The 9666-nt window shown below is 48.8% G+C and overlaps 1 protein-coding gene and 1 pseudogene across 12 annotated transcripts in view; one reads left to right on the top strand and one right to left on the bottom strand.

Moving 5' to 3' along the window:
- The window catches only part of LOC102880889 (protocadherin gamma-C4), a 121391-nt gene that overhangs the window by 108467 nt on the left and 3258 nt on the right, over nucleotides 1–9666 (top strand). For all 12 annotated transcript variants that reach the window (XM_015597977.2, XM_015597975.2, XM_015597972.2 and 9 more), the window contains one exon: nucleotides 5891–5979. In XM_015597977.2, the coding sequence (XP_015453463.1) occupies nucleotides 5891–5979 (89 nt within the window). The remainder of the gene's footprint in view (nucleotides 1–5890; nucleotides 5980–9666) is intronic.
- On the bottom strand, nucleotides 2639–2757 carry LOC112471984 (annotated as a pseudogene).

Genomic DNA, 9666 nt, shown 5'->3' with positions numbered 1-9666 from the left:
ACCCCCTGCGGGTGAAGGAGGAGGGAAACTTCAGCGGAAAGATCTTCCGTTGGTCTGAGGGGAGTGGGGTGGGCTCTGGGCCAGGCCTCCCTGTTCGAAGTCAGGAGCCTGGAGGAATCCTAGGAGCCCTGGAGAGAGAGGTTGGCAGAGCTTGGGCCACCTCCCACCTCCTCAGTGGTCAGACACTTGCTGCCCACATTTCCCCAGATGCTACAGATGCTGAGCCCTCACTGCCACAAGAACCCAGGAGGCTTTGGTGTATAGCGGAGACTCAAGTGCCTAGGAGTGCAGTCTTGCCACTGATACCAGATCTCAAAGCATTTCCTAGAAGGCCCCTAGAAAGCAACAAACCAGGAGGCGTGGACTGCCTTTGCACCTCCCTGAACCCCAGCTGTCTCCTTTCTCTCTGCTGGCCTTGCCAGCCTTTCCATAGGTTAGCCATTAGGTCATTCATGTATTTGTTCATGTATTCATTCATTCATTCATTCATTCAACAAATGTTTGTGGAGTATCTACTATGAGCCAGTCCCCATGAGCACTGGCTTATAAGAGTGAACAAGCAGACACGAATCTTGAACTCGTAGGCTTTCATGCCAGCAGGGGAGACAGAAAATTGACAACAAATCACATGAAAAAAGTGTAGTTTCAAACCCTAGCAAGCTCTGGGAAGAAGAGGGTAATGTGAGTGTAATGGAGGAAGGGGTGTAATAGAGTGTAATAGAGAAGGCTCCAGGAGGAAATCACATTTGAGCTGCGGTGATGAGAAGTACAGGGCAATCTGTGCCCCCTTTACTCACACCCGCCCAGGCCATATACTGGCCCTGAAGCAGAATTCACTACTGAACCTGGAAGCCCCACCAGTTGCCTCTGATGTGCCCTCTGGGTTGAGCACCTTTTCCCGCCTCAAGTTCCTTTTCATCCAATAAGAGAACCAGTGACCTGAAATGCATGCGGGAGCTCTCAGGGAGATGGAGAAGGCTCAGGAGCTCTCCCCATCCTTAACTCGAGGGGGATGGGACACACATTTCCAAAACAGCGCCAAAGTGGCCCAGTGGCCCTGATGAATAAGAGTTAGAGGCCCAGTCCAGCAACTGTGACCTCCCTCCTTCATTCATTCAATAAATAGTAAGTACTTCAGGCCAGGTAGTGTTCCAGGTATAGGAGATTTGAAACAGACATAGTTTCTGCCCTCAGGAGTTTACATTGTTGAGGGAGACAAATGTTAACCAAATAATCACAGAAAATAAATCTAAGATTGCAGTTATCGTAAGTGCTATGAAAAGCAGTACCTGGTGGTGAGAGTATAAAATAGGGATTTGACCTGGTCAGGGAGCAGGAGGACCTTCAGAAGGCAATGAGGCTGTGCTGAGAGCCGAAGGATGAATCCGAATTAACCAGCTGAAGGAAAGAGTTAAGAGCATTCCAAGGTAGACAGAAGACCATATACAAAGGCCCTGTGCTGAGGCCTCTCAGGATCAACAGAATGACAGGGAGTTTTTTGCTTTGCTGCCATTCTGATGAGTAAGTTGGAGTGAGGATCTGAAGAAGAGAAATTTCTTAGTCTAATCTTGGTTCCCGCCCTCCACTGCTTTTCTGCCCCACTTCTTCCCCTCCGTCTTGGCTACTAAAACTCCACGTTCAAAACAGGGCTAGTGTTGAGTTCTTCAGTAAACCTGGTTCAAGTTGAAGCCAGTGCTGGATCACATTTCCCAGACAAAAGGGAAGAAGACTCACGTTCCGAAGCCCCTGACTGCCGGGGGCAGTTTCTCCCCACTACTGTCCCATCTCAGGTCATCCTTCTGGTTTCTGATCCCAGAAGCTGTTGTCTCAAGCTCTGAATCCAGCCAGCCAGTTCTTTCTCAGGCTAGTTCTCCCTTGTCTAACCCAGGCTCCACCCAGCAGCTGTTTCCAGTCTCTGCACAGAGAAGAGAATCTCCCTTTGGCTTCCCCTGGTCCCTGCTCTGTTCTCTTTGATGGTCCACTTCCCCTTTCACTTCTCTGAGAGACGCTATCCCTGCTCTCCTTTAGTTTGGGCAGTCATTCAACAAACAAACAAATAGAAAGTTTTTTTTCCTGCTTATAAAATAGTACACGCTCATTATAGAAACATGAGAAACAGAGAACATAATTTAAAAGAAAAAGCACTCATAATTTCACAACCAGGGGAAACCATCACTAACATTTTTAAATATGGAAGATTTCAAATCTATATAAAAGTAGAGAGAGTGATATAATGAACCTCTATGGGCCCACTATTCAGCCTCAACTAATTCCCTATCTTGTTTTACTTCAGTTTCCACCCCCATCCTCCCTGGAATTATTTGGAAGAAAATCTCAGCCATCACATAATTTAATCTGAGTCCTCACTATCTTTAACAGATAATTCTTTTTAGAAATACATAAGCACTAAAAATATTAATAAACTAATAATATATTAGTAATAAATAATATTAATAAACTAATATTAAATATCCAGTCAGTATTTACATTTTTCCAATTATATATCTTTCTGTTAAGTTTTTTGCATCTTTATCCAAATTAACTAATAATATATTTTTTTTTTTTTTTAGGCGAGGCAACCCTTGGTTGACCTCACAGATTGCAAGGACCTTGTCAGTTTACAATTCCTTACTTTTTACACCTACAGCACCTGGTCTTCCTAGGTGGTCTCCTATCCAAGTACTAACCAGGCCTGACCCTGCTTAGCTTCCAAGATCAGACAGGATCAGGCTTGTTCAGGGTGGCATGGCCATAGACTATGGTCCACATTTTGTATTTGGTGGAGTATCTTAACTCTCTTAAGCTCTATTAATACTTTCAAGTGTATCTTTCTAAATGTTTTTTTAATGCAGTCAAGCAACATGCATAGGCTTCTTTTTTCTTTTTAAATCTGATTTGTTTAAATAAATTGTTTATGAATTTGTTCACAGAATATTGAGAACTTTCATTCCCAGTTTTTTTTTCTTTGTAGTAATCGAGATTATACCATCCATTAATATTGTAGCTTCTTTTTTTGTTATCTTTGCAATATATCATGAAAATCGTCCCATGTCAGTAACGAATTCTTTGAAAGTCATTTAATTATTGCATAATAGTCCCACATATGGACATATCTGTATATTTTAAAATATGGCTAGGCTTTTACTACATTAAAGAATATATACGTGCATTTACATCTATCACAATTAAATCCAGGTTGTTGTCAGAGGTGACTTTTCCAGATTTCTTCTTTTTTTGAGCCTGATGCAGGAAGCATTTGACCAAATCTTAGCCCCTGGGATGCTCCCCCCGCCACACACACACACCCAGCACCCAGGTTACAAGCTCCTTATGGCAAGGACTGTATCTATCATCTTTTAAATCCTAGAGCCTGTCATAGACACTGGCACATAGTGGGTTTTGGAAAGTGGCCAATTAGATGTAGTCTCTCTCTTCCACTTTTATTTTTCATTATTTCCCACATCTTAGGAGAGTCCCCTATACTTGCTGCCAGGGCTCCAGGGCCTCTCTGATGAAGCCCAGTATGTTGCTGTGCATAAGAGCATAGGCTTTAGGGTCACATTAGAGCTGTCTCAGGTTGCAGCTCTGCCTGTTACCAGCTGTGTGAGTTTGGGAATATTTCTCAACCTCTCTGAGCCCTGATTTCTGGAAAATAGGGATAATCGTAACACTTATGTGTAGGTGGTTCTGAGGCTGAAATATACTATATATTACACATATATATTCCAGTCAGCCCAGTGCCCAGAAATAGGAAGCTCTCAGGAAATAGTTCAAAAAGAAGTCTCTCCTACTCTACTCATCTCCTGTCCAGCTTCAAAGAGCTAACAACCTGTCCATGTGCTTGGGCAGTCATCCAACAAACAAACAAATAGAAAGTAATTTTCCTAGAATCCTCCTTATAGCCCGGCCCACCATGGTTCCAGGCCCACCCTTCCACTCGCCCTTATTCCCTCAACACTACTACCTACCTCCACAGGGTGTACCCCTAACCTGTGGTATCTGACCCTGTTGTCTACCCCACAGCCTCAAGGCTCTCCCGGCTGCCCACCCCCATCTTCTCTCCCTACTCTATCCCCATTAGGCCCTTTACCTAGGCCTGAGCCTGTCTGCCTCAGCCCTGCGCCCTCAGACAGGCCCAGAGAGAGCTCAGTGAGACTGCAAGTCAGGAATTCTGGATTTTCTTGGAGACAGAGGGGGCTGAGGCCTCATCACAGGGCTCTTGTCCTCCTAGAGGTAACCCAGCCATCGGTCCTCTCACAGGAACAAGCGCGATCTTTAAATACATAAATCTGATTGTGACAACCCCCTTTGAAACACCTTGGTGGCTTTCTGGAGCTCTTAGAATGAGACCAAAACCTTTAGTGTCTCTACTCTGCCGCCCCAAACCCTGACGCCACCTCCCCTTGTGGCAGCCACACTGACTTTCCCTTAGTCCTGCTAACTCACCAAAGCCTCAGGGGGCGTATTACTTTTCCCGGCCTCAGCTCGTATTACCCGCTCTGCCTGGAAAGCCACTCCCACAACACTATACCTTCTCCTGATAGCTTAATTTTACCCCTCATTTTTTGCTTTGAAATGTTTTAGGCCTATTGAAAAGTTGAAAGAATAGCATGGTGAACATCTGAATACTCTTTTTACCTACATTCATGAGTTATTAACATTTTTGCACATTTGTTTTATTTCTCTCTCTCTCTCTGTCTCTCTCTCTCTACACACACACACACACACACACACACACACACACACACCCTTTGAGGCTTGCCCTGCAGCCCCTCTCCTGGTGCCAAACCCTCATAGTAACCTAATGCTCTCCATAGGCCTTTTCCCATTCACTCAGGCAACAAATATTTATTGAGGAACTTCAGTGTGCCAGACAGTGCCAAGAGTCACCTAATAGACTGTGTGTCAGGGTGCTTTTCCATCCCCTCAAAAACAGAAATAATTTGATCCTTGAAAATTCCAAAAAAGCATGGAAATAGTCACTATGGGAAAATCCCGAGTTAGGTTGGAATTGCTTAGGGTTCTTCTATGGGTTAGCATTTTTCACAATTATGAATCACTTCATGGTTTTTTCAACACTTAAAGTATCTAAAAGTCTTAATCAGGTGCTGCAGGAGGAAGCAGGCAGACAGTCCTGCCACACAGAGCTCTATCTGGTGGTGGAGCAGACAGTACAACAGCAGTAAAGTGGGACCACAGGGAGACACCTGGCCCAGCCTGGGTGGGCTTAGGGATCCCCTCTGACTAATTGTATTCGAGTTACGAAGGCAAAGGGTGGGAAGTGGCATTCTAGAGGCCAGTGTCTGTCCTGCTGCACTGTAAGAGAGAGATTGAGGTACTGGGGAAGTGCCTCAGAAGAGATTTGATGGCCGAATGTCTGGGAGGGCCTGGGGCTGTTCTTGTAACATAGGAGGGACAGGTTCTTGTGTGGATTTTATCCTGAGGGCTTAGCAAGCCTCCCAGCTCTGGGGACTCCTGGGGTCTCCTGCCCCTGTCCTCCCCGCAATGTTCTCACCCCTTTCTCTGACTCTGACACATCCTCTCCCATTTTCACCTTCACTGCCCTGGGGAGAGGCTCTGATTTCCCTCACTAGGATGGTAAGCACTCTCTCTCATGGGGGCCAAGCTGCCGGTTATCCTGCTTCATCTCTCTAAGGGCCCTGGCTTCAGAGACATGTGTCTGAGACAGTAGAGAGCTGTTTGGGGGACTGACAAATGGGGGTCTGGCTTCTGAAGGATTGTATAAACTATCTTCTACGTTGCTGAAAGGGAGTAGGTCTTGGGCATGGGGTAGGGATAGAGTACTGGATCTGGGAGCTCTGAGAGAGGACAGATGGGGCAGGAGCTGGGCTGGCCTGGGACACTGCTCACTATCCCAATCTCTCTCCAGCTCCCAAAATGGCGACGAAACCGGCACCTGGCCCAACAACCAGTTTGACACAGAGATGCTGCAAGCCATGATCTTGGCCTCTGCCAGTGGTAAGTTGTGCCAGCGTGTGCGTTGGGACGAGAGAGTTCTGGAGTTTGGGGGCGTCCCCACAGCCACCATGCCCTGAGACTGGCTATCAACCTGCCTGACTTCTCCAGATCTTTCAGCTGGTTTTAGAGGACTCATAATTCCGGAACATAAAGCGAAGTTAGAAACAGCGGAAGAACTGGGGGGCCCGGGATGCCCGGGGGGCAGTGAACAAAGGAAAGACCCATCAAGGAAATGTGGAGAGTAGTGGTTAAGTGTCTAGCTCTGGAAAGGGACCGCATCAATCCAGTCCCAGCTCTGCCACTTAAAATCTTTGACTTTGATCACTTTGCTTAATCTCTATAAACCTCAGTTTCCCCAGCCAAGAAAATGAGGGTAGTGACCTCACGGGGCTGTTGTGAGGATTAAATGAGATGACACCACAGCGCATGGAGTCCTGGGTCTGGCACACACAAGCCCTCAATCCACAGACCCGGGTGGGGATTCTCCCAGCAGAGAGAGCACACTTTGAATTTGTGAGACCCCTTCTCTTTTTGCTGCTCCTCCTACCTTCAGAGCAGGATTTTGGTTTTCCCACAGGCTAACAAAGACTTCATATGCCATAGAAATTCGGATGTGTTGTCCCTAGAGAGTCACAAGGGTCCTGAGCAGGGGAAGCAGAATAATATCCTCAGGAATTAAGAGCGCAGGTTTTGGAGTCAGGCCAACATGGACTCAAATCTTGGTACCCGATTTATCTGCAGGTCCTCAGACGAGTTACTAAAACCCTCTGGGCCTCAGTTTCATTGACTATAGCAGTGGTCCCCAAATCCCGGTGGCAACCAGTTCCAGGTCAGTGGCCTGTCAGGAACTGGGACGCACGGCAGGAGGTGAGCGGGGTGAGAGCTAGCGAAGCTTCATCTGTATCTGCAGCTGCTCCCCAGCGCTAGCATCACCGCCTCAGCTCCGCCTCAGATCATCAGGCATTAGATTCTCATAGGAGCACTGGTCCCTGGTGCCAAAGAGGTTGGGAACCATTGGACTATAGAATGGATGCAGTAATAACATATCTCATTATGTTATTAATGAGATGCCTAATTAGTGAGTGCCTAATATAAGGCCTCAGCACAGAACTGGCGGAGAGTAGGGGCACGATATATAGTGACTAATATTGATTATTATCTTTATTGACCTATAGGGGTAGATAGAAGGCCGAATTAGAATAATGCCTATTAATCAGAACTAGCTTCTGGAACAGCAAATCCTGGGCTTCTGTGGAGGCTGGCGGAGGAATAAGGCACTGGCCTTACATAGTGAACAGAGAGCCCTGCCCCACAGCACATCTGGAGGGCTGGTAGGTAGAGAACCAGGTAAAACCAGAAGAATAATCACCATTACCATGCTTGTGTATTGTCCCGGGCACATGCTAGACAAACGTTATGGGCCTCACGTCAATGAACCCTCTGAGCAGCTCTGCAAGGCAGGTCTAGTTCTTACATTTGACAGATGAGAGAACTAAAAAGTCACTTCTCCAAGGCTGCAGGTTGGCGATTCTAACCCGGCCCAACTCCCAAGTTCATGCCTTTTCTGCTACAGCGACCATGTCTGCCTCGAGACCCAGCCTCAACTCCCCTTTCAACTGAACAGGTCTGGAGCTGAACTCTACCGTCCTGCACTGTTCTCCCAGATTAGGGTCGCCAGATAAAATGTAGGACGCCAGTTAAATTTTAACTTCAGATAAAACGGCAAATAATATTTTCGCACAAATAGTACTGAGACATACCACACTAAAAAATTGGACATTGTTTACCTGAAATTCATATTTTTATTTGCTAAATCTGTCAGGCCTCCCCCAGATGACCGTGAGGCCGACTGGGGCCAGGCCTGTGGTTGGTGAAGGGGAAACAGAACAGGAAAGTGGCAGAGAGAGCTGGGCCCAGGTCTGGGGGCTGGAATTCTAGAGCAGCCAGATGCGGAGTCTGAAAGAAGGAGGCAGCTGGGTCTGGGGAGATGCCAAGTCGGGCTCTTGATGGAAGTAAACAGACAGTCAGGTATATTTAGCTCTTGTGGCCTTGAGCCCTAAGGCCAGGAAGCAGGCATTTTTGGCCTAAATCCAGATTTTAAAAACAGAAATGGAGTATTTATGGCCCGAAACCCTCCCAGAAGGTCTCCGGGGTCACTGCAGGCTGGCTCCCCTCTCAGGGCTCCCGGCTCCTGCCCACACAGGGCCTGACCTGCATGTGAGCCTCGGCCCCCCGGGGAACAGACCCCGAGGGTGGAGGTGGCAGGGTCAGGCCCTACTCTCACTTTCACAGCCGCTTTCCTGACCTGGACCTGGAGCCAGAGAGGTTCCTGGAGCCCAGCCCAGCCCAGCCAGGCCTATGGGGCTGCTGAGGGGGAGTAAGAGGGAGAGGCTGAGTCCACTTGGGAGGCTTTTTAAATAAACAGTTCAGTGAGGAGGTGTGCTCTCAAGGAGGCTGTGGCTTGCAGTTCAAGAGGCTGAGACCTGGCTTGACCAGGCCTCCCTGGGCTGCTGTAGAGTTGCTGCCCTCAGCCCTGGGGCGGGGAGGGCAGCGGGTGAGGGGAGGTTACAGTGTCTGGAGCTGTTTCTCTGAGGAGAGGCCAGCACGGGAGAGGAGGCCAGCACCGCTTCCACCTCCTCCAGGCCAGAGGTGCCCAGGTTTTCTTGTTGTTCTTCAAAGTCTTTTTTTCTTGGACCAAGGGAAGACCCTGGTCCCTGCCCAGTATGGGTCTTGCAGGGGTGGGAGAAGGAGCCATTGGAGGATTGATTCCAAAGAAGTCAGAGCCCACAATCCAACTTCTCCCCTCGGATTTGTAGATAGGGAAAATGAGGCCTGAATCACGCAGGGCAAATGAGGCCTGAATCACGCAGGGCCTCCACCAAGGTCACACAGCGCCTTTAGTGGCAGAGCTGACCAGACAAAACTCAAGTGCACGCCGTAGGGCCCAGGCCAATAGCAGGCCTGTGCTTCTGGGAAGGAGGTGGCAGGGGATGGCTTTGTCGTTTTCCCCCACTCAGGTGTTCTCCAGGGATGTTGGGTGCACCTAGGATGTGGGTGGGCCAGGCTTCCGGTTACCCAGTCAAGCCCTTCCTGTCTTTCTGCCTCCCTTCTCCCTCGTTCTCCCTATTTCCTTCCCCCACCTACCCCCAGCCCCTGAGGTCTCCGGTTTAGCCCTGAAATCACTCTGGAATCCTACCTCTTGAAGCCAGATCTGGCCCCCTCCCCCCAGACCCTCCATTCCCAGGCTGGAAAAGGGGCCGCAGTCAAGGACCCGGCTCCCTCCTGGAGTCAATTAGGGGAAACAGAGAAATGTCAGTGGAATGAAAAGGCTGGCGATGGGGCCCAGCCTGGGGAAGGAGAGCAGGAAGTGGGCGGCGGCCCCCTCCCACCCGAACCCTCTTTCCCAGCCCCTGACGGCCCTCCCGTCCATGGGACTTGAAATGGAGGCTGTAAAAACCGGAGCGCTGGAACGAGGAGGCGGGAAGACTCGGGCTCATCTCTCCCTTCCTTCTCTCATGCCCCTCCCCGCTCTTGTGCCGCTCTTTGAAAATATTTCCTGTCTCCCTATTTCTCAATCCCTGGTTGGTGTCCCAGGATTACTCAGCCTCTCCAGCTTTAGTCACCCTCTCTACCCACTCCCAGGGTCTAGGGTGGGGGTGGGGGGAGGCTGGGGAGGAAAGCTCTTCT

The sequence above is a fragment of the Pteropus alecto genome, unplaced genomic scaffold, assembly GCF_000325575.1.
Source record: "Pteropus alecto unplaced genomic scaffold, ASM32557v1 scaffold78, whole genome shotgun sequence".
Classification (NCBI taxonomy): Eukaryota; Metazoa; Chordata; class Mammalia; order Chiroptera; family Pteropodidae; genus Pteropus; species Pteropus alecto.
The sequence above is the reverse complement of the archived record's forward strand: the minus strand, read 5'-3'. Positions and strand labels throughout refer to the sequence as shown.